The sequence below is a fragment of the Centruroides sculpturatus genome, unplaced genomic scaffold, assembly GCF_000671375.1.
Source record: "Centruroides sculpturatus isolate CEXI.00-Female unplaced genomic scaffold, Cexi_2.0 scaffold942, whole genome shotgun sequence".
In the NCBI taxonomy this organism is placed as follows: Eukaryota; Metazoa; Arthropoda; class Arachnida; order Scorpiones; family Buthidae; genus Centruroides; species Centruroides sculpturatus.
Genome location: NW_019385478.1, coordinates 46,477 through 71,053, shown reverse-complemented (window position 1 = coordinate 71,053; position 24,577 = coordinate 46,477). Strand labels below are relative to the sequence as shown.

Below are 24,577 nucleotides of genomic sequence, written 5' to 3'. Positions count from 1 at the left end.
ATGTGAACAGTGTGGGAGCCCATGGTTGATGCAGAAACATGACTGCTGGTGGCTAACCAAGTTAGTAACCATACAAGAAGGGCAACTCTGCATCAAATCACATCAGATTTCAACATGGGCACTGATGAACCCATCAGTCAATGCACTGTACAACATACACTGCATTCCTTGGAGTTTGGTAGTCACCAACCCACTTTGATAACACTCAGGTACCAGGCAATGTGCTTCTCTGGGCCAAAGAACATCAAATTTAGGCAGTGGATGACTGGCACAGTGCTATATAATCAGATGAATCTCATTTTCAGCTCTTTCAAACTGATAGTTGTGTTTGTGTAGGTGATAATCACATGAAACCATGTATGCATCAGGTCAGTAAGGTGTTGTGCAAGTTGGTGGCAGCTCTGTCCTGGTTTGGAGTGTGTTCTATCAGTTTGAGCAGAGATTAATGGTGAGACTGCAGTCAACTTTGACAGTTGCAATGTATACTAATTTTAAGACAGCAAGATAAAAGGATGCAAAATGTCTATTTTTCCTGAAGGTAATGGTTTGTACTAACAGGATAATGCTACTCCCCACAGGGCATGGGTGGCACAACATGGTCTGAGAACAGCTACTCCTTTGGTCGCCAGACTTCAACTCCATAAAGCATTTATAGGACACTGTGCAAAATGTTACTCAATGCATCACAAAATATCCAACAAATAAAAGTAAATTATGCATAACCATTGAACCTGTCTGGATTGAAATATCTGTGCAACAACTCAAACATCTCATAGAGTCTATGCCACATTATATAGTGACTGTTATTCAGGCTCGGGGAGGAGCTACACATTATTAGGAAGGTATCTCTAATTTTTTGACCCTTCAGTTTATTTAAAATTCAGAATTTATTAATGATGATTGCACTATTTTTTAGAAAAAGAAAATAAAATCAGTTAGTATCTAATATAATATAGCTACTCACTGACTGATTTACTCACACACTCACTAAAATGAAATGTTTGAGTGAGTAAAAGCAGACTTTTTACAGAAAAATGAAATAGTACATTCAAAAATAGATAGCAAGTTCATTACAGAAAAATATGACATCTCAAAAATGTCAAATATTTTATGTAAACCACCAGTGAGTCTCCATAATTATTAACTCTACTATCATATAAAGCTAGTTACTAAAATAATAGAAAAAGTTCATTATGGTGTATGTTCTTTGTAAAGTAATGTGCATTCATATAATGCTGATTGCATCCTTTATCTTCATATAAGTTTATGCCAATTAATCATCTACAAAGGTTGATCATTTAATTCATAAAACTGTTTTCATGTTTTCCTTCCTATGCAAATTTCTTGGAAACTATGTCATTCATGTCTTCTCTGAAATCTTGTGATTAGCCTGAATAGGTGCTGATCAGTTACAGTCAGCTTGTATATCTTTTACTAATAATTTGTCATACATCATCAATATTATACAACCAGTATTAAACTGAAGCTGAGATACTGCCACAACTTCATATTCACCAGACTTAGACCTATGTGATTTATTTCTGTTTTCATAATTGAAGCAAACTCTTAGACAAGTGCTTTGCATTTGACATGATGCAGAGCCATAATGACAATTCTTTGATTTCATTTCAAAAATGAATTGTAGAAATCATATGGCACATGAATATGGCAATGGTAGAGATAGGTAAGGTCAAGGGTATGACAAATCCTTAAATAACGTATAGGATGACAATAAGGAAAATCTAGCGTCACTTCATAAATTAAATGATCAATGCTTGTACAAATAAAGAAATATCTGTTGTTACAACTATCTATCTCACTTTCTTCAACTAACAAACCTGATGATTTCATTAATTATAAATATCATGTTATTTTTTTTCATTTTTAGATTTGATATATTTATATTAATTTTAAAACTAAATCTTATCTCTAATGATGAATTAATTTGTGCAATATAAACTAAAAAATTTAAAGATATTATGAGTATTAGGCCACTTTCACACAATCCAGGTGTTCATCCAGACAAGATTTGTCCATATGATGTTTTCAAACAACATCCAGCATTCATGCAAGTACTGTCTAGGTGTGCCACCTCACTCTGAGAATTAGCTCCTTTCCCAAATAAAAGTGAGTAGTCTGTCAAGTTCATTACAATGGATAATAAGTACAGAAAAATTTCTGTGCCACTTTCATAGTGTAGTACCTGACAGAACTGACAAAACAGTGCTATAGAGTACTGTTTTGTCAGTTCCCTCGTGCAGAAGCCAATGGAAGGTGCCCAAACAACTAATCGCCAAGACTGTGTGAAGACACACATTTGCTCCAATGCTCTGCTAGATTGCAACATGGGAAAATATCTGTTCTCCAGTCCTTGAGCTGGAAGAGAACAGATGTTTTCCACAAGATTCAAGCAGATTTGTCATCTAGATGGAGATTTCACTGTGTCCATGTGGTGTGAAAAGTTTCATGCCTCACAATACACTGCTACTCATCCAAGCAATATTCAATTCTTAGATTCTGTCCAAATGGGTAAATATCTGAATCATGTGAAAGGGGTCTTTGGAGTTAAAAATATATTATTCATAAATGAAACATTCAAGTAAGAATAAATCAAACTCATAATATCTATAAAAAATAATTTCACAATTACATTGATAAAATTATTTACATTAAATATTTTATAAAATTAGTACTTTTGGTTTATTTTTATGTTACATTTAATATAAAAAGATAAATAACAAACCAATTTTTCAGTATTTCCTTCAGAATGAAGTTTCAAATGATATTTAAGTGATTTCTGAAATAAAAAACAAAATTTGTTTTAAATATTCTATTGTTGTCTAAAATTAATAATCTATCCTGAAGTTAGAAAACATTGCAATCAGTATAAAAATATAAGATCAATATGATCAACTATGCTAAGAATATATATATATATAATATATCAATGGAATATAATCAATTCATTAAAACAGTGATTTCCAAACTTTCCATATCTCTGCCCCCCTTTTTCAGAAAAAAAATTGCTGTGCCCCCTCAATTTTTGTAACAATCTAATTTCATAAATACTGTCCTTATAATTTATTTAATGGCCTACAAAACAATATTAAATTACAACCTTATTAAATAAAGTATATTGTTTGCTGGGGCTCGACTCTTGTCAAGATGTTTCAACAAGAGTGTGGATGGATTTTTAGCATTCATACCCAAGTCATTTGGATAAGGGTTGTGAATTAGGTATAACTGTTTTGCTGATAAATTTTTACAACATCAATTTGACTTTTTTTGTTTGTTTGTATTAAAAAATGATAATTCAGTAAGAGCTGCAATATCCCTTACAATAGTCTCATGCCCCCCTAGTGGGACACACTCCACAGATTGGAAACACTGCATTAAAACATTAATTTGTACACATTTGTATGGGTGACTTGCATATCAATGTATTGACATACAACAATCATCAACATCTAATGTTAAATACAGGCATACCTCGACTTACGTTGTTTCGAGTTACGTCGTTCCCGATAATACGTCGCTTGTTAAAAAAGTATATGGAAAAATAAAAATCAAGTTTAAGTCATTTTATTCGACTTTACGTCTGTCCGCCACAAATAATGAAGTCGTAATATCACTAGATAAACGTTTAAAGCACATAAAATCATATTAAAATATATACAAGTATGTACTGTATTTACAGTACACGCATTCGTAAATTTAGATTATTTTTTTTGTACTATATTAAAAACTAAAATTTATTTGTTTGTAAGCTTAAAATAGATTTTTATTAACCATATATTATTTAAAATGCTTTCCTAGTGATAAGTAGATTCGGAGACAGGTGAATTCGACTTACGTCGTTTTTCGACTTACGTCGTTTTCCTGGAACCAATTACCGACGTAAGGCGAGGTATACCTGTAGTTCTATACATAGCATTTGAGATGATTGATTGTTTGAAAAACATTTATGTAAAATAAAGAATTCAAGTAACCTAAAAGTGAATCTTCATGTTTCAAATATGTATGGTACTAGTAGGTATGCAGAACAATTGTGCCATTAATGTATACATGATATATAATCTCTATTAGATTTCCTTTATGTTGCAATGTAAATTGTATTTGTTTTCCTTATTACATTAAAATTACTTTCAAAAAACTAAGAAAACAAATTTTATAAGATAGATAGAATCACACTGTAATATGACCAGATACAGTGCCATCATCATCATCCAGAACAAGAATTATTTTCATCACAAACAATTATAAACACAAAAGTAATTAGGAAAGTATTGAATAAATATGTTACTACTATCAAAATACTGTATGTGCAGATTACAACAGACATTTAAACCAAAATGTACTGTAAGTATTTGAAATAGTCGAATAAATTTTTGAAGTGAGAGAGAAATAATGGCAACACTTCTGATTGACTGAAGTGCTATGTTAGACTTGTATTGATTGGCATAATATGTATTACATGCCACAGATAAAACTTGCATGCATTCTGATTGGCTATGCATGACATATTCAATGCTTATTCCTTTAATAAACTTCTTAAACTGAAGTAAGTGTAAAATTTAGAGAATTCTGCAACAATTTTTTATTTATTATATATCAAGGAATAAACTTACATTATTATATAAGCTTATTCCTTTATATAGATTTGCATTTAAATACATACAATATAATGATCATGGAAAACTAGCTAAAGCAATTTTTACAACAAAACATTTTATATGAAATGATTAAACTTATTGACACTTTATTTTATAAAGTTTTATTTACCTTATATGCAAACTGTTCATTGCAACCTTCATGAGGACATGAAAATTTACGTCCTTCATGGTGTATTTTTATATGTGAAGATAAATTTCTTTTAACAAAATAAAATTTTGAACAATTTTCATAAGAGCAATGAAATACAATTCTATTTTCTTCATGCACTGTAAGATGATTTTGAAGATTAAATCTTGTTTTAAATTTTTTCTTGCATATATCACATGTATAATCTATAATGAAAAAAATGATTTAGTTATATAATAATATAAATACCATATATATATATATATAAATAAAATATATGTGTATACACAAACACACCCTACTGCTTCAATTAAACTCTGGATATAAAAATACTGTTAAAAATAAATCCTGGGTAGAAAAGCATGGGAAACATGTTGAAGTATTGCACTGTGTTAGGGTAATATAGTTTAGAATGGCAAGTAAGAAGTTTAACAAAAATTCTATTTCAAATTGTCTAAGTCAGGTTGCACTTTCTATTCCAAGGTTCATGAAAACATTTTTGGAAATAAAATTATAAACATTGTCAAATATTGAGCATAGGAAAATTGAAATAAAGTTCATAAGTTGAGAGATTATCAACTGAAGGGTAATTAGAAAAACTTGAATTAGAGATGTTGAGTTTGAACAAGAAGTTAGTAGACAAGATCCCAATTATAGTAACAACATCAAAATACACACACATGAAAATGTAACAACCAAATTAAAATATTCTAAGCTGAGTCAGCTATGAAAACAGTAATTACTTCAAATGTTGTAGCCGTAATCCATAAATACAGTCAATAAATGATTTTAACAGTTTTGAAAATAAACAAATAATTAAGGTAGTTCTTTCAATTTTTACCCACTTGTCTCCTGTTGCAAGGTGATAAACCACAGCCTCAAGAAGTCCCAGAGGATAAATGTTTTAAAAATTAATTCACTGGGTTTAATTGAGGAAATATGATGTATAAATAATTTTTAAAGCCAAGTTTTACATTTATGGGATATTGATTCTGTTCTCTGTTTATCAAGAAACAAGTCACAGGTATCCTTTGTATAGCATGGTAGTTAGGTTCCTAAAAAGTGCAGTGTTATGCTAATCCATGCTATATGAAACATAGAGTTAGGTTCCAAAAGTTAACAAAAATGCACTATTCTTTTTCATTACTAACAGAAATATGGTTATTAAAGCAATCAATCACAATTAAAAGTACTACATTACACATTAATATTGATTTTAGTTAAATGAGGGTGTTTTCTTTTTACAAAGTATTGTCATCTGAGCTTTTCTGATAATCTTGATAAGATATACCAACATCATCTTTATTTTTTATTTTTATCATAAAAAGTTTTTAATAGATGACAAAATAAAAATATGTTATTAATTGAATATTTATTCCAGCAGGTCACATTTGTTCAGTTGAGTACTGAGCGATTTTTCCCCAGAATTTGTGTTTGAATATTGAATTGTTCAAGTTGGGAACAATTCAAGTATCTTGATACTTGAATTGTTCCCAACTTGAACAAATTTCTTTGTCATTTTTACAAATGATTACTTACCTACAGTTAAAAAAGTTTAATAACACCTACCTAGAAATGTTTAAATAAAGCATTTTTAGGTAAGTGTTACTTTACTAAATACAAATTAATATCTATAAAAACAAAACACAGTGACAGTCTTAAAGGCTAAAATGTGAAAGTAACGACAACACCTGCTTGATAAAAAAGCTAAAACAAGAAAGAAAAAAATTGCACTATCAGTTTTTGTTAATGTAAACCTGACAAAAGGCACAAAACAAATTGAAAATTTCATTATTCTCAAATCTATGGGAAAATTTGAGACAACACGCATGCTTACTTAAATAAAAAAAAGTATTGAATAACAGTTTGCACTTAAAAATTGTGAAATTTTGTATGGATGATTTCCCAAATTCTCAAACCATGTTAGAATGAAAGCCTGTTGTATGAGGAATTTCCCCTTAAACCATGTTGTAGAAGTGTCATACTGTACAAGGGATACCTGTATTTATTAAAAGTAAGATTCAGTTATATTCTATTTCTAATTTAAAGTTGTTCATATGATCTTAGAAAAGCAAAAATTTTAACAAGTTAAACATTAAAAATTACATAATGCTTTTTCAAAATAAGTAATACATAGCTCCTAAAAACAATGGAAATAAGAGTAAATAAGATTTTTAAAAAGCAGATTTTCCATAGAGACTGTTAAGAAATTTAGACAAAATATCAATAAAAAAATTTGAGAAAAACTTTTGAAAGTAAACAGAGATTAGGCAAAGTAACAAGAAGATATTAATAATCATTAGCTTCTATAATATTTTTAATGGGCCAATTCCTGTTTCAAAGCTAAGAAAAAAACAGTCAAAAACTGCATTTAATGTTTTAATTTTCAGCTGTGAAGAATTAGTATGCTTTTTTTAGCTACTATTTTTCTTACTATTAAAATTCATTAAATCATAATTAATTGTTGATGATTATCATCATGACTTCACTAAAAAACATTGTAAATTATTATTTTATGTAAATTGTCTACAGTTAAAAAAGTTATGGTTGATGATAATAGTTATTATATATAAATTACTTTATGTATTTTCTTAGCATAAGGTTCAGTGAACGATACAGGAAATACTCACATCTTTTCAACCTCTCCTATCTGGTTTATGTTTTTTGTACATTTCATCGGAATTATTTTACATTCTACAGCACATGTTGTTATACTATTCTAATGTGGGTAGAGCTAAAAGAATTTTAGCTCCACTTTCCTCCCCTTTTTTCACCTATGTCTTCTCATGAGTCACATTATACTAACTGTCACTATAATTTCAGGACTGAAGAGGAGAATTAAGCAACATCATATCACATGCATAGCCTTTCCTATCAATAAACAGACCTTTTTCTACTAAAAGTGTTCCTGTGTGATTTGTTCTCAACAGCAACCTTATGCTAAAAAAATACATATAGTAAAGAGAACAGCAAGCAACCAAGATCTAAAAGTTACTTTATTTTTAGTTTTTATTAATTTACCAATTTCAACATACTGTAACAAATATAATAAACAAAGTAGATTTAATAACTGACACAAAATAACCAAAAAAAAAAACCAGTAAAAAACAAAAATATTTAATGCTACAAACATTTTCTTTTGTCTATAATGTGCATCATTGTGTATTCTCAAATATAAACTGACAGAACATTTTTTTAATTAAATCAAATAGATTCAAAATTCATTAAATATTCATAGCATTAAATATTTTTGGTTTTTACTACTTTTTTAGGTGATTTTGTGTTGTTGTATATACAACCAGTTTCAGTTGTAGTTAATATACATTTAATATAAACTACTTTCTTTTCTTCTTTAAAATATAACTAAAAGAATAAACTAAACTAAACTTCAAAATTATATAAATCAATTCTTACTTAGTGGATGAGAAGTTTTCCTATGCTGAACTAAAAGTGTCCAAGTTTCAAATACAGCATTACATTCATCAACATCACATTTGTAACCTATAACATTTTATTCTTTAATTAAATTTATTTTCAATTAATAATAATTAAATAAAAAATTATCTTAAGACAATACGAAGCTAAAGAAATAATAAAAATAATTTTCGAAGAATTTTATTTATTTTTGTACTTAATGCAAGAAAATTATTTTCATAAATCAAATGAAAGTTGATCAATTCTATTATTATGTTTTGATCTATTATTTTATCTAATTAAAAAGTATTTAAATTATCAATATTAACTATCTAATCACATAATAATCAGTCTTCTGTAATTATAAATTTCATACCATGAAAAAATCTAGCAACAAGTTGCTTAACTTTTCCACTAAAAAAATTTAAAATTGTGGTAGGGGACATCTGTTGTTATAATTTATTAGAAAACTTTTTATATTATTAATTACTATAAAATGGAAAAAAGTTTAATTTTGAAGGATGATATGAATTTTATAAAAAATTGTAAATACTAATAATTAGTAAAATCATCATTAAGTCTGACCCCACTTGAGATGACACATGACCCCTTTTATCTCCCCATCTCCTCAACCTTTAACCACCAAAATTTAGTAGCATTGATCCCCTAATACACAAATCTCCCCGCAAAATTTAAGAAATTTTTGACAAAAGACAAGAATAAGTAAACTTCAAAGTGGGTGAACAAAATTGTGCCACATATACTCAAAAACCCTAAAATCCATAGATACAGGGGAAAAAACCCCAAAAGTGTTTTGCATTTCTCAATGTTTCAATGTCCTGAGTCCAAAAATATAAAAATCTTGGAGGGGGTCACTTTTTTGCCCAATTGCCATATTTTTCCTCTGTTATACTGTATATAACAGCCAGGAAAGTAAAAACACTAAACTTGAATCTCATAGAAATGTACATAGCACAAGAGTAATTTCAATAGCAGCACTTTACATAAAAGTTTTATTCATAATTTTGTTTCTCTCACAATTCATATTCATATTCTTTTAATTTCTATATGAAATTAATTCATTCCCTTATTACAAGTGGATTTGTTATGCTATTTTTTAAACTTTGCATTTATCTTTGAAAATAAAATAAAAGCAATAATACATTGAAGGTTTCCTAGCAGGAATTCAAAAACAATAACCATATGTAAAAAAGATAAAGGCAATAAAATTTTAAATTCAAAAATGAAACTCATTTTTTCATTTAACAACAAATAATAAACAATGTATTTTTATTTGAAAATATTGCAAATAAAACCCTTTTAAATAACATAATTAAGTTTAAAAAATTTAATTTTTAGAAAGTCATAAGTTTTTCAACTATTTATTCATTACAAAACTCTATTGAACAAATTATATAAATTTAAAAAACTTTAAGTAAATCACCTTCATGAATTTTCATGTGACGCTTAAGTTTACTTGGAACAATAAAACGTTTACCACAACCTTCATGTTGACAACTGAAAAAAAAATAATAAATCATTAGGAAAAATTCTTAATTTTATTAATTCATTTTGCATGACAATTTTGTAATGTTTATTTTATTATTACTATTATAATTTTAATGAACGCATGATTATTTAAACAGCTCAGTTTTATGGAAAAAATCAAAGAAATATTCATCAATTACTAATTATTATTTTATTACAAAGTTCTGCACACACACAAAATAATTATCAATTAAATTTTAAATTTATCAATATAAGCTATCATAACAAAAACTTTTAAACAATGTTTCTAATTTAACAAATTATTATATATAATAATCAACAGTGTTCATGAATGTTAAAATCAATTTTTTCTCAAATATTATATTTAATAATTTCAAATGGCTGCTAATAGAAAACACACATATTAGTTCATATAACTTGGCCAGATAATGCACATTATTTAGTTGGGACTCTAAAAGTTTCATAAAATTTAAGAGCCTTGTTTTGGTAATGTACAGTGACCTTATCAAACATTCGTCAAACAATCTATTTGCTAAGTAAACAGACTGGTCTTGCTACTGAACATTTTTACAGCCTAGCCAAGATTTATGATATGCCAAATGATTGCCAGATTAAATCAGGCTACTTCACTGCTACTATTTTTAATTAAATTATAAGTAATTTAATACTAGAGGTAGGCATTAGGCACCATCTCTCATTAAATTACCTATCTTTAGTACCAATTACTTAGAATTTAATTAAAAATAGTAGCAGTAAAGTAGCCTGATTTAATCCAGGAACTGTTTGACATTACTAAAATATTGGGCTTTGGAATAAGATTTATGAAATGAGCTACAACATACAATGGGTGATTGGTTAGTGAACAGTTCAGTTAACCTGTCCTATGTTGTTCCCGAAAATATTCGTGTTGAACTCATTGACCTGCATGAGCAATCTCGAATATTTTCGTGTTTACATTGGAATGTTTTTGATACTAGATGTCGCTACACGTCACAATTTTTATATTAAAACAAACTTTTAAAATATAATTTTTTCTTGTTTCTATATTATTCAATATATTTATTTTATTTGTGAAACATAAAAAAATAATTTTTAATGATACAGTAAACACGATTATTATTTAAAAATAAAAAAAATTTTAGGCTTAACATCGACAAAAATTCAACATGGCATCACAGGCAACAGATAAAAATTTCAACATCGAATAGGTTAACAAACACTTTTGCAAAAGATTTTTATGTTCAGACAACGAACACATGATCAGGATAACGAACACCTCACAGAACAAACACAATAAGAAACGACATAAAATAATGAATTCCGATTGGCCTTCCCTTGTCTTCAGACAACAATTTGAAACTTTTTGGAGCGCAGGAGACATTGACATCGATGATCAACTCGGTATATATGATTGGATAGTATTTCTCCAAACTTTGAAACTCTCACTTGTAATTCCGACCTTTTATTTTTCTGACAGAAAGAATTTTTTTATAGTATTCCTGAGATTGTCAGGCGGGCACTCGTTAAGTTTTGCCTCGGTTTTTATTTTCAAAAGGTGAGAGTATAATAGCAAAGGCAGAGAGTGGATAGATGTCTAATGTCTGTTGTTGCTGGGCAGTATGACTTGAAGTCTAAGTGACTAAGTCTATTTTCAATTGACCCATTTAACATCTACAAATTTAATTTTTGTTAGATTGGTCAATTGAAAATAGACTTTAGTTTCTACATTATAAGTTTAATTTATTTTATGCTTTGCATTATATTTAAATGAAAATAAAAGTATATCTGAAATGATTTTAAAACATTTCCTAACTAAATAAAGCTCTTAGGTCCCTCTAAATTTTTCCTAATTCTGTGAAGTACAAAGAAAAATTTACTTATGAATAATCAAGACTCTTAATCAAAATACCAATAATGACTACCTACTTTGTGCAGATTACACAAACAACAGGATAAGTGAACTATATGAGGAAAGTCATACATATAAAATGATTTTAAAGAAAAATTTTAAAAATGCTGTATTGTTTAAGAACAACAGAAAGACTTTTGGAAACAGAAACCTAGAACATAACAAAACATAATAATAATAAAAAAGCACCAAACTAGCAAAAATGGTAACAGAGAAAACTAAACACATTTGGAAGGAAACCAAGATTTTGTTGTCCCAATTAATTCTAAAGCATTATTTTTAGTTGAGTCAATATTAATTAGTCTGAAAAATCTAATCAACACATCACCACTGTAACTGTCTATAATATAAAAATAGATGTTTAAACTAACAAAAATTAAATATGAATGTGAATTCAAAGTGAATACATAAATTTGTGAAATGTAACAAAAAGAAGAAAGATTAATTTACATTCTATTGTTAAATTTATTGTTACTGCTGTTAAATAATGATATTTTTACAACGTTTTCTTACTAATATCTTAAAAATAATTTTGTTTAAATTTGCTTGCAAATTAAACAAATCATTCTATAAGAATTTTAATCTTCTCAAAGTCATATGGGGTCTCACAAGCTCCAAAGCACCTATTTTTCAACTTTTCTTATATTTAAAATTTCATTAAAAATCTGAAAAATTCCTATTTCACTAACTTTTAAACCCAGATGATGTGCAGTTTACACTTTTCTCACTATATAAATACTTTTCATTAAAAAAAAAACTGTAGTGAGAGACCTCACACAATCATTAACATAGGTAAAAATTTTTTACAGATACATTGCAAGCAATGAACATCTCAAAGTTGTCATTCTATTGTATTTATTAGGTTTAATCAATGAATAAATATAGCAGTAAACTTGTCTAAAATGGAACCTAAATTAAGCAGAAACTTGTCTAAATAAACTTTCAGAGCATAATAATTTTCTACATTAAATTTTACTAAGAACTGGAAACCAGTTTAATGTGCAATTCTTTAGTTGGAATCATTTTGGATTAATTTGGATTAAACCTAGTAAAATTTTTTTTACCTGTGTGAAAGTTATTTTACTAGAAAAATGAACATAACTGTGTGAAATTTATACTGTATAGTTTAAGGATAAAAGAAAAAAATACTAAAACCTGTTCAAAATGGAAACCTGCCAAAATAAAATTTGCTATGGTAAGTTTATACAAGTTTGATTGTTTATGGATATTTTCAATTTACATTAATGCAGTTATTAGTCATTAATTGTTTTAATTAAAATATATTTGATTGATACTTACAGAAATGGTTTAATTCCAGTATGTTCATATTCATGACTCTTCAGATGCTGATTCTTTCTGAATGGTTTTGAACAAACTGAACACTCCAAATGAAAAATATATCATTTATATTGATTATAAAAATTCAATTTTAAAACAAAATTAAAAGCAAAAACACATACCACATATTTTCTTTTCTCATGTATATTTTTTACATGTTTATTTAGTGTACGCTGAGTTTTGAATAATTTTTCACATGATGAAAATGGACATCTAAAACATGAAATTCTTTAATTATTAGTAATCATTTAACTTTACACATAATTTCTTAGTTATAAATAGTTTTAATTATAATAAATACATTATTACAATAAAACTACATATCTAATACTTTACAGTTTATAATTTTGTTTTAAATTATTATGTATAATTCCATTAACTGCTCTAAAGACATCATTCTACTAAATTATCATTATAATGCTTGTTAGCAATTATAACAATTAATAACAACATATTTTTATTTATTTATTTAAGATCAATATCTAATGTCTTTGACATTAAACACTACTTCAATTTTTATTTCAGAAAGACATTTAAGAAGTCAAAAGAAAAATTTGACTACAGTAATACCTCGACTTACACTACCCCGACTCACGTGAACCCGGAATTACACAATTTTCAAATCTCGTCAATTCGTCTTTTGTTTGAGCGCCACACAACTCTTGATTACTCACTCCCCCCACACTATTGTTCAGCTTACATGTTCAGACGTGTAGCGCGGAACCGACACATAGCTACAATTTATTTTGTGTTATTTATTTCTGTGTTTGTTATATCTACAGAGACTTGAGAGACTCTATGTGGTGATTTCTTGTAACCGTGAACGAATCAAAAGACAAGATGATATTAACGAGAACATTTATTAGCTTACATACATCTGACTTGGATTTTACACAAACTGCGAAATTATACTCCGACTTACGCAGTTATCGCTCGGTCCCACCTATCGCGTAAGTTTGGGGTATTACTGTATATTCAATTTGCCCATATTTCAAGAAAAATGTCTATTATAGTAGAGTGTCATTTATCCGAATCAATTGGGGACTGGGGTTGTTCGGAAAATTGATATTTCGGATAACCGATTATGTACGAAAAAATATATTAACCTATCCCATCTTGACATTTTTCTCCGTTGCGTGTCGCTTCACGTTGAATTTTCGTCTATGTTAAGCCTAACGAAGACTATTGTATCGTTAAAAATTATTTTTTTATTTTGTACAAACAAAATAAATATATTGAAAAATATAAAAACAATAAAAAATTATACTTCAGAAGTTAATTTAGTATCAAAAACGTAAAATATTTGAGTAGCCCAAGACATAGCCAAAGATTGCAGCGCCACAGCACTGGTGAAAATTTAAATTTGCCGACTGGAATTCTTTCCGATAATTGACGCTCTACTGTATTTTTTTTTTTAATCTTAAGTATTAAACACAAAAGCTCTAGAGTGCTAAGCAGTTAACGAATATTAAGACAAAGAAACATGTAAGGCTAACAAATATAGAAGAAAAAATGAGAGTAGCTATTTCACACATAAGACCAGATATTGAAAACATTTATAAAAGTCATCAGGCCGAAATATTCCATTAAAAAATTGTGACAATTTTCAATTTTTTAAAATTTCATTTACTAATTATTATTTGCTATTGACTAATACGTAAACTGTTATGTATGTGGTTTTTAATTTATTATACAATATAAATACGACTGTGCTCTGCAAAAATCTTGTAAAATTGTAAGTGTTCCATAATTCTGAAAAGGTTAAGAACCACTATATTACATAGTTGGTAGAATGAGCAAATGAGTTAATATTCAACAGAACAAATCTAAAGATAAAAATATAACAAAATAGATCTAGAACTATTAAAGCAAATTCATGACTTGAAATTGTGTACATTAAATAATCATATACAGAGTGACAGTCCACCTGAATTTATCTGTCACAAATAATGGAAGATCAGTTATATATTTAGAGTTTCAAGCTGTGATACAGTAGATCATTTTCTGATGGTTCAAATTTTGCTGCTTCATCTTATCACCAAAAAACTAGTTCCAAATTCTTATTTTGTCAAAAAATAAATTATAATTATAAAAAATTTCAATTAGAAATATCTAGTAAAATGAAATGTTTTTCAGAAATTTCAATGGATAATGGGAATGAGATGTATCTTCAACTAGAAATAATCATGAAAGAATCTGTTGGGTTACAATCAGAAGGCAGAAAGAAATTACTTCAATTTAAAAAATCATGGTATGATACTGTTATAAATTGAAACAAAAGAAAATTTAGAAGTTTTTACAATTTAGAAAAGAACCAATAGAGGATTACTTCACAAATTACAAAATGAGTAAAAGAATATATTTTAATTTATTAATGACCAAGAAAATGGAACACTTTAAAAACTTAGAGTATTTAATATCAATAAAACACAATGACAATCTTTTTTGGTCTACCACTCAAATTTTCAAAAAAAATCCACCATTAACAAGGTATATACAGGTAGCCCTCGCTTTATGCCGCAGTTCCGTTTTTACAAAAGCCGGTGCAAATCGAATTGATGTAAAATGAACCCATATTTACAGTGAGGTATAGGGTTAGGTTCTACATAATGAAAAATAAGCAAATAATTTTGTTTATTAATACAATATAATACAAAATACATATATTATAAATTTAATTTTTAGAAATGTATTTTATGATAAAATAAAATGAAACATTTTTATTAAAAAATCTTAAGAAAAACAAATGATATTTCAAAGTTTCAGATCTCTTACATTTTTCGGAAAAAAGTATCCATTTGTAATTTTTTTTATTTTTGTTTTCATTCATTAATAATTTTGGAATATGGTCGAATGGATGTAATGATCCTCTTTTTATATTTGCACTTCACTCCTAATCATTGTCTAACTCACAAAGTTCATCTGTCAAACTTTCTATAGTTGAAAGGATACACTAACCCGAAATAGAGCTACAGACGAGCGGAGATGCTGATTGGTCGACCACCAGGTGCTGTAGCGCACATATAAGGTCAGTTTGGGCAGAAAAATTGGAGTTGGTTTCATCTCACTAAGGAGAGTTAGATATCATCCAACTGACAAGAAGTAGATATCGCCTGGCCAATGAGAAGTAGATGTCATCTCACTAACGATAATTTGTGATCGCCGAAAGTGCTACTGTGTCGTAAGGTGTCATCCTAAATGAACTGATACGGGATACGAACTATTCGCATTCATTAGTGCTCTGGATTCGGATGACATTTATTGGACTATTTAATAACTTGACTCGTGGGAACCTAGTATTAGTATTGTAATGTTAATTTAATGCATACCCAATAATATTAAACTGAAAAAATAAATATATTCAATAAAAATCTTTGTTTTAGCAAATGTACAATGTTGCGGCTTAGTAAATATGTCAACACTGAAATGAAAATCGGGGAATTACACTGCAAAATGGCAAATTGCGCAACGGCATTATTGTGAATCGGCATAAATTGAGCCAGCGTAAACTGAGGGCTACCTGTACTGACTTCAAATTTTGGTCTGCTTTCTCTAGTCAATTTCTTCCGATTAAGAAAAAACAACAATGTCAGCATTAAAGTCACTTACTTGAAAATTTTTTAACATAAACAAGTATTTTTGGCATTTCAAAATGTCATTTTCCGGCAGAATGTACTGTACATAATATTTGAATTATAAATTTTTAAAAAGTACAATAAAAGATTCCAAACACATGATTTAAATCTTAGCACATAGTTTTTACAGAAATTCAAACAGACACAACATAAATTCTTTAGATTAATTTACAATAAATAAGAAGCATATCATCAATGAATACAAAATAAAAACAAAAATGTAGCTATCCTAAAATGACTATATATTAGAATCTCATTTTAATAGATTGCAAACAGCTGATTTCTTGGAACAGACTTTTCCCAAGTCCTACCAAATTAATGTAATTTTATCTCCTTTCAGGAGATCTCTAGCTTGGAATAACATATTTTTTCTAGCCCCATCTTACAATAGATGAGACTAGAAAAACTTTGTGTTTTTTCAACATTTATTAATATTTGGGTGTTTCTAAGAATTTGAAGAGTTTGATGATGCACTCATTACATCTGAGATGTGTACATAAAGAGAGTCAGCAAGCTAATACAATTAGGGGGACAACCTAGTAAACATTCTGACATTGGTCCAAGTAAAGTATCAAAATTTTGAGAGGACATTGAGTCTTTCCAAGTGATGAAGAGTCATATATTTTGTATCAACTGGATAGATAGATTACAACAAAAAAAAAAAAAATCACACCTTTAAAAAAATCTTGCAATGAAATTTATTAAATAGTTTTCAATCAGCTTTGCTGACCTTCTTTAGTTATGATAGAATAGAATGTGAATACAAAAATTTAAAAACAATAACAAGAATTCTAAAATAAATAAAAAATACACAATTGATAAAAATCTCAATAATACAACACTGGCAGCTTACTTGCAGCATCAGGACATACAAGTACTGTACAATGGGAGCAGGCAACCATCATCAGACCCACATCTAATATACATGCTATGAGATATCTAGAAAAATTGGAAATTTTTACAGCACAAAAAAAATCTGATTGCATCAATCATAGAGATGCGAACAGCTTGTCTACCACATGGCAGTCCTTTAATGTAAGCTAATTTTATTAAGGGACATTTATTTGTTTATTTTTACTTTTTATTTCATTTCTGTAGTTATTTATTTTATTAATCTCAACTAAGATTTCTGTTATTTTTTTTATTTATTTTAGAATTCTTGTTATTGTTTTTAAATTTTTGTATTCACATTCTATTATATCGTAACTGAAAAAGGTCAGTAAGCTGATCAAAAGTGTTATTATTTAGTAAATTTTTTTAAAGGTGCGATTTTTTTTGTTTATGAAGAGCTTCCTGATAAGTTTCAGCATAAATTAACAGATTATAAACGACATTGCTAATATCTAGCAGTTTGGTTTGTTTTAAACAAATTTTTTAACATATTGTGAAGTGCTAATAAGCATACATACTTTGCCTGTTTTTGTGCTTATAGCATATACAGTTTCCATCAGCTTTGTCATAACATGTATGGCATAATAAACAATTTTGTAACATACATGTTTCCACAGAATAAAAGATAGAGATCAGTGTTGAACTATGGAAACTATGAAAAACTTTGACTTGGAGAAAATTTGCATTAAGAAATTCAAGTTGAAGATGTTAAATCCTTATGCTATTCCATTGAGACCTACCAAGCGCTCTATTTTCTTCAAGTTAAAGAAATATTTAAGTTACAGATGTTTGAGTTAAAAGTTTTACTGTATTTGTATTTGTGTAATAAAAAATATTTCAGATTGACAGTGAAAAACCCAGGCTAATATTTTTGTAATTTCAACCATCCTAATTTTTGTTCAAGAAAAAAGAAAATTATATTTAAGCCCAAATTAATAAATTCAATGAACAAAATTTACAAGATTTTCCTATCAATAACACTTCCTTCGTGGGTGACACATTCCAATAAAAACTACTCATCAAAGGAAGTGTCACAAAAAATTGGGGATTGGACTAACCACAAGCTTCCAGCATGACTTTACCAAATATCATCAGAATAGCAGAGGCATAATCCCAAATAAAAACAGAGGGGAAGGAAGGTCAAGATAGTGTTTGCCTACCCTTTTGAAGAGTGTCATGTTCTACCACTGATTTTCTTGATTTTCCCCACTTATTGGACCTTGGCCACTTTGAACTAATTATTATGGACAATTCAGGACTCATCATACCCAAGCCTTCCCCTCTTCCAGACATTCCACCAAACATCACAAATCCAGGTATTTATCAATGCACATATGCTGTTGTAAATATTCTCTCTCTAATAGGCACACACAAAGATTTAGGCTCTCCTTCTATTTCATTTTTCTTTGTAATTTTTAGTCTCTTGAAGAATAAACATTTGTTGTTTCATGGTTAAATGCATAGTGAAGTGCGTTATTTCTGAGTGTGCTGTCTCTTAACTCCCTCCTCTGTCCCAAGCCCATTCATTCCCTCATATGTAACTGCTCACACAATAATTATTTGAAATTTCCTGTGTGCCTAAAGTCACAGATGGTGTCTGTCCTGACTTGAACATTGCTAACATAATGGTGACAATATACAAAGTAAATATTTTCTTTCTTTACTTGCTATAGTAATCAGAAGTAACAATATAGTAATACAACCATAGCACAGTATCTGAACTTCATGTATTACATTCCTTTTATAACAAATGACCTTCTTTAGTATCCATCTTGATATCTGAATTGAATAATCTACATATTACAAATTTCTTTGAAGCACATTTGTAAAAAATTTGAAAGTTGCACTAGTAAAAAGTGGGAAGTTGGAAGCAACTTCATTTCCATCATCTGTTTTTGTTTGTTTCATGATGTGTTTGTGTTTTATCATTGTTATACAGTAGAGTTTGGTGATCTTTACCACAAAATTTTAATTCATTCTTACAAACTTACTCTTAACAGTTCATTATAGTAGATTTACTGCTTTGTTTTTATTGTTCTGTATTTTATACAATAATATTTTAATATAAAATGTATAGTATCATTACATTTTCTTTGCTATCTGCTGTAGACATGCAAATTAAAAAAAATAATAATTTCTTTCATTTTTTTATCTGCACAGAAGCATACAAAAAGAAACTGAACAATGTTTTGTTGTGTGTGAGCTGCTTATTCAATTTTGAATGTTCCTTTTTTTTAGAAAATCATTTGACTTTTAGAAATAAAAGTCAAATGATTTTAAAAAATGGAAGGCATAAAAGATGACAAACAGAAAAATCATTAAAATTTTTATATTTAAATTAAATTATTAATATTATATTATAAATATTAAATTTTTATATTAGGAATTTAATAGAATAAACTTTGATAAATGTATGGGCATTCAAAATGCATGTTATATAAATTATAATTAATTAATTAAGAGCATGGAAGAAAAGAAAATGCTATCTAAGGCTAAAGGAAATAGGAAAAAAAAGGGTTATAATGACTGATGCAAAACATAAGCACCTAACTGCTTCCAGTATTGGTAAGGTGGTCTAGTCTCTCCATAAGCTGAGTCTAAAGTTCAAAATATTCCATATACAAAATAGGATATTAAAAGAAAGGTATAATGCTATTAGGAAAACAATTAATGCACCCAAATATATTGCAAAGCAGTTAGAAAATTAAATAAGGTTAATGTGATGATTGAACAGGGGAGATCATGGCCCAAAATACAACCTGAATGTTGTTATAAATGATAAGTCTTATTTTACACCAGATGACTCTGAACTTGTGGGAAACAAAAATTTTTCCTGCAATAAAGGAAAGGATTTTGTCAGAAGCAAGTTCCAATAAAAGTTTTAGTGTAAGTAGCCATTTCAAGCAGTTTCAGACCTTCATTGCTCCCATCTAAATTTGCATTAGCACAAAAGTATATAGTACAAAGTGCATCAATAATGAAATTAATCCTACTGTGTATTCTTGAGGAATCACTATCCAAATGGAGATAATGTGTTTTGGCTAAATATGGCAGGTCCACTACACTCAAGACACAACTGTTGCCTTTCACTAACATGGGATATAAACACAGTACATTCAACATAAAAATAATGTGCTTAAAGTACCCAACTGTAACCAATCAAATGGTTTTAGTAGCAGTTAAAGCAGAAAGTGTATGACAGAGTGGAAGGCCAATTCCATCACAAAAGTTTGCAAATGAATTCAGAACAATCTCCATCAATTTAGAACTGAGGGCTTCCATAATCTTTTGAAAGGTGTGAAAACAAAAGCATAGATTTGATTTTGTTAAATTGACTGCTCAGATATGTTTTCTTTAATTTATTTTAAGGAAATTGTTCATCAAAATCAAAAAAACCAACACCTTATTCATTGCCAAGGGAGTTTATTAAAAATGAATGTTTTCGATCTACTCCATAGATCATCTTCAGATTGAAACTGACACATATGGAATAACCATCATAGAATGTTCTTATTAATTTGCTGAGTAAGTTCTGTTCAAGGAAATTGTTCATTTTGAATTCCACAACTTCAGGAATAAATTTTCACATTCTAGAATTTTAGTTAAAAATCCTTACTTATTATATAAAATGCAGCTTATATATAATTCCTAAGTAGAACTATACCAATTTATTCATTGTATTATAAACAAATCTTTTAATGATCTTACTAAACTTGCAGCAAATCAAACTATATTGAAAAGTCTGTTGCAGTAGCCACATCACAGAAACTGCATTATGATAACATTTAGTGTCACTCTATCTTCACTCTCCATGCAGGCAGCTCCAAAATGTGATCTGTTTTCTGACAATATTCTTGGATGATTTATGTCAGAGATGTCGTATTAATATTTATAGCTTTACTGTGTAGTTAGTTACGAACCAATCAGCTATCTGCTTCCTCAGTAGTAACAGATATCATCTATAATATTGTATACATTTTGTTGAATATTAAATTTTACTTTTAAGTAAAATGTAATATTCAACAAAATGTATACAATATTATAGATGATATCTGTTATTTTACTGAACTGATTAGAACACTCCATATTGCTTACTACTGAGGAAGCAGCTAGCTGATTGGTTCGTAACTACACAATAAAGTTATAAATAAAATACAAAATAATCCCTCATCAAACCTTTAACCGGTATTAAATTTGAGTAAGATTACATGCAAATGTTTTCGGATCCTTCCCTGGGTCTTTTCTCAAGCAACGATTCGTCTTTAAAATTCATTAGAATGAATTAATCCGGTATTTGAAGATTCTTTATTTAAAGCTATAAATATTAATATGACATTTGCAAATACATTCATGCTCAATATTTATAGAACATAATTAATTTTCAATTAAGTCAGTATTAAAAATAAAATTTGGAATCAAAACATTAAAAACTTTCTCAGGAATGATATACTATCAGACATACATTTTCTTCCATAGATTCTGTAATTTTTATGTTTGCTGCAAATATAAGTGTTTATTAGTAAAGTAATTGAAATTTGTAATGCTTACCTTCTTGTTAAAACATAGATTGCTACAATGCCTCTGGACAACAATCCCTACTGTTTGTTTCGAACTGAAGCATCATTCATCACATTACCATAAACCTTGGTTATCTGCCTGTAAATTTCGATAGGGCAAACTTTTTTCGCATTCAAAAAACTTATTACACTATGAACTTCACACTTGGCAGAATCTTTAATTTTGTCACACATTTCAAAGTCGCACTGTAAACAGTAAACGATCATTGTGGATCGCTGTTAGCATCAGACTGGTGCAAAAACATGGGAAAGTTTATGACGCAGCAGTTGAGGGTGGTGGGAGAACTGAATGGCTTGTCAGGTCAAAATGTTCTTTTCTTTTAGAATGACCTCATATATATGTATATTGTAGCATTTATAGTACTTTTCAAATTTTTTATATATCTCCCTCTGCACTTTCTTCCCTATTTGTTTTGGATTCAGGCTAAATAGTGCCCTTTAGTAATCATGTTTTTACTATTCCCTTTCAAAATATTATTAACGCTTTTCTGTATTTTGTTTCTTGAAAAGAACATAATAGGGACAGAGTTACCAGACAGTATTCTGTTCATCAAAAGATGGTCTCTGGTGAAAAGAAGTATCTCCATTCCACCTATCACTAAAAACACTACATAAAAAATAATAATCCTTTGTGTGTAGGAAATTTTCAGATTGTGACCCATTACACTTAAAAGTTGGTAAAATGAAATATTTCCTTTAAAAAGTATTTTTCTTTTGAAAATTGTTTCAAATTTTACATAAAAATTAAATTTGTAAAATATTTTAATTATATTAATTATATATTAATTAATAAAAAAAATAATGATCAAGGTCAATAATAAATGTAAAAAATATTCACAAATCAGAAGAAATAAAAAGGACTTCACATCTTGTCTTCTTTTAAAACCTGATTTTGTGAACATTTTTTTATAAAAAATTAATTATAATTTCATAAATTATTAAAAAATATGGTATTAATCTTAAATGTAACAAGACTTCAGCTTAAATTATGGAATGTTTCAACTTCTAGCAACAGAAATAAGTGCAAATAAAATAAAATTTTGTTTTTTATAATCAAAAGAAAACAGGAAATTTAAATTGTTGACATTTTATTTAATACCAGTATTTTGTTCAATATATTTCAGGGATGATGATGTTTTCCAGCATCATGCAATAGAGCAAAGCTAGAAATAAATCACAAATTGTAATACAGTATGTTACTTGAAGCATAATTAAATGGTTTCAAATATAATGAACTCTAATCATAGCAACTTGGTATTTCAAAGAATATTTTTATTCAATATTTGTATGCAAATTTTATCAGACTTTTACTATATTGTCTATTTTATTAATACAAGTATTATAAAATATATTTAATCAAATGAAATAAAGCACGATATAATTTTAAACAGAAAATTATAGCATTTTGACACCCAACTAATACAAAAAGAGATTTGTATAACATTGATACTCAATTTTAAAAAATTATAAAATTTAATAGTTTAACTGAAACTGATATAACACAAGAAGACAGCAATACTGTTAAGTTTTAAAATTATCATCAATAATTTTTACTTTCCTGGATGTTATATATAACAGAGGAAAAGTATGACAATCAGTCAAAAAATGATCCCTAAGATTTTTACATTTTTAGACTCAGAAAACCTTAAAATCTTTTTGCAAGAAATGAAAAAAAATTCAGGGGTAATTTCTGTATTTATGGATGCTAGTGTGTGGGGAGGCACGATTTTGTTCACCCTCTTTGAAGCTTAATAACTTCTGTGTTTTTTGTCAAAAATTTTTGAAATTTTGTAGGGAGGTTTGTTTATTAGAGGAACTGATACTAGTAAATTTTGGTGATTAAAGATTGAGGGGTGGGGAGATAAAGGAGGTCATGTGTATCTCCACTAGGGTCAGACTTAATGATGATTTTACTTGTTATTACTGTTTACAATTTTTTTTATAAAATCTATCCCTATCCTCAAAACTAAGCTTTTTGCCATTTTATAACAGTTAAAAACATAAAAAGTTTTAATAATAAAATATGATAATAGATGGCACCATCAAATGTTGTGCCAGAAAAACTAAGCAACTCACTACTGAATTTTTTGAATTGTAAAAGCTGCAAGTATTTTGCTTAATTAAAAATGTTAAAGTTCGTACTCAAGCTACTAAAGTTGGTTGTTAATAAATTTAGCATTTACCAGTTTTCTATATTAAATTATTGTGTGTTTCAAAGTTTATTTATGTACTAGCTGCAAGATCCCGCTTTGCTGGGTTTTTATTTGTATGTAATAGTATAGTTTTTTTTATATATATAAAAGACTGTTTTTCTAAGTAATCTAGAATCTAGCTGCAAGGACCCGCTTCGCTGGGCAAAAAGTAACGATAGTGAAGATTAAGATAATTACATTATAGCTAATCTTACCCGTTTTCACAAAATGCAAGAATTAGGTCCCCCGTTTCCAGACTAATTAGAGAATTTTTACGTTTAGTCAAACGAACTATTTTCAACGTTTCTGGAA

The 24,577-nt window shown here is 28.3% G+C and overlaps 1 protein-coding gene across 1 annotated transcript in view; it reads right to left on the bottom strand.

The window, feature by feature from the left end:
* LOC111639349 (transcription factor IIIA-like) overlaps positions 1 to 24,577 on the bottom strand; it is a 42,291-nt gene that overhangs the window by 6,000 nt on the left and 11,714 nt on the right. The window contains exons 3-8 of the mRNA XM_023385218.1: positions 13,093 to 13,198; positions 12,932 to 13,014; positions 9,659 to 9,732; positions 8,215 to 8,301; positions 4,783 to 5,006; positions 2,744 to 2,797 (exon numbers count right to left, since the gene is read on the bottom strand). Of these exons, the coding sequence (XP_023240986.1) occupies positions 2,744 to 2,797; positions 4,783 to 5,006; positions 8,215 to 8,301; positions 9,659 to 9,732; positions 12,932 to 13,014; positions 13,093 to 13,198 (628 nt within the window). The remainder of the gene's footprint in view (positions 1 to 2,743; positions 2,798 to 4,782; positions 5,007 to 8,214; positions 8,302 to 9,658; positions 9,733 to 12,931; positions 13,015 to 13,092; positions 13,199 to 24,577) is intronic.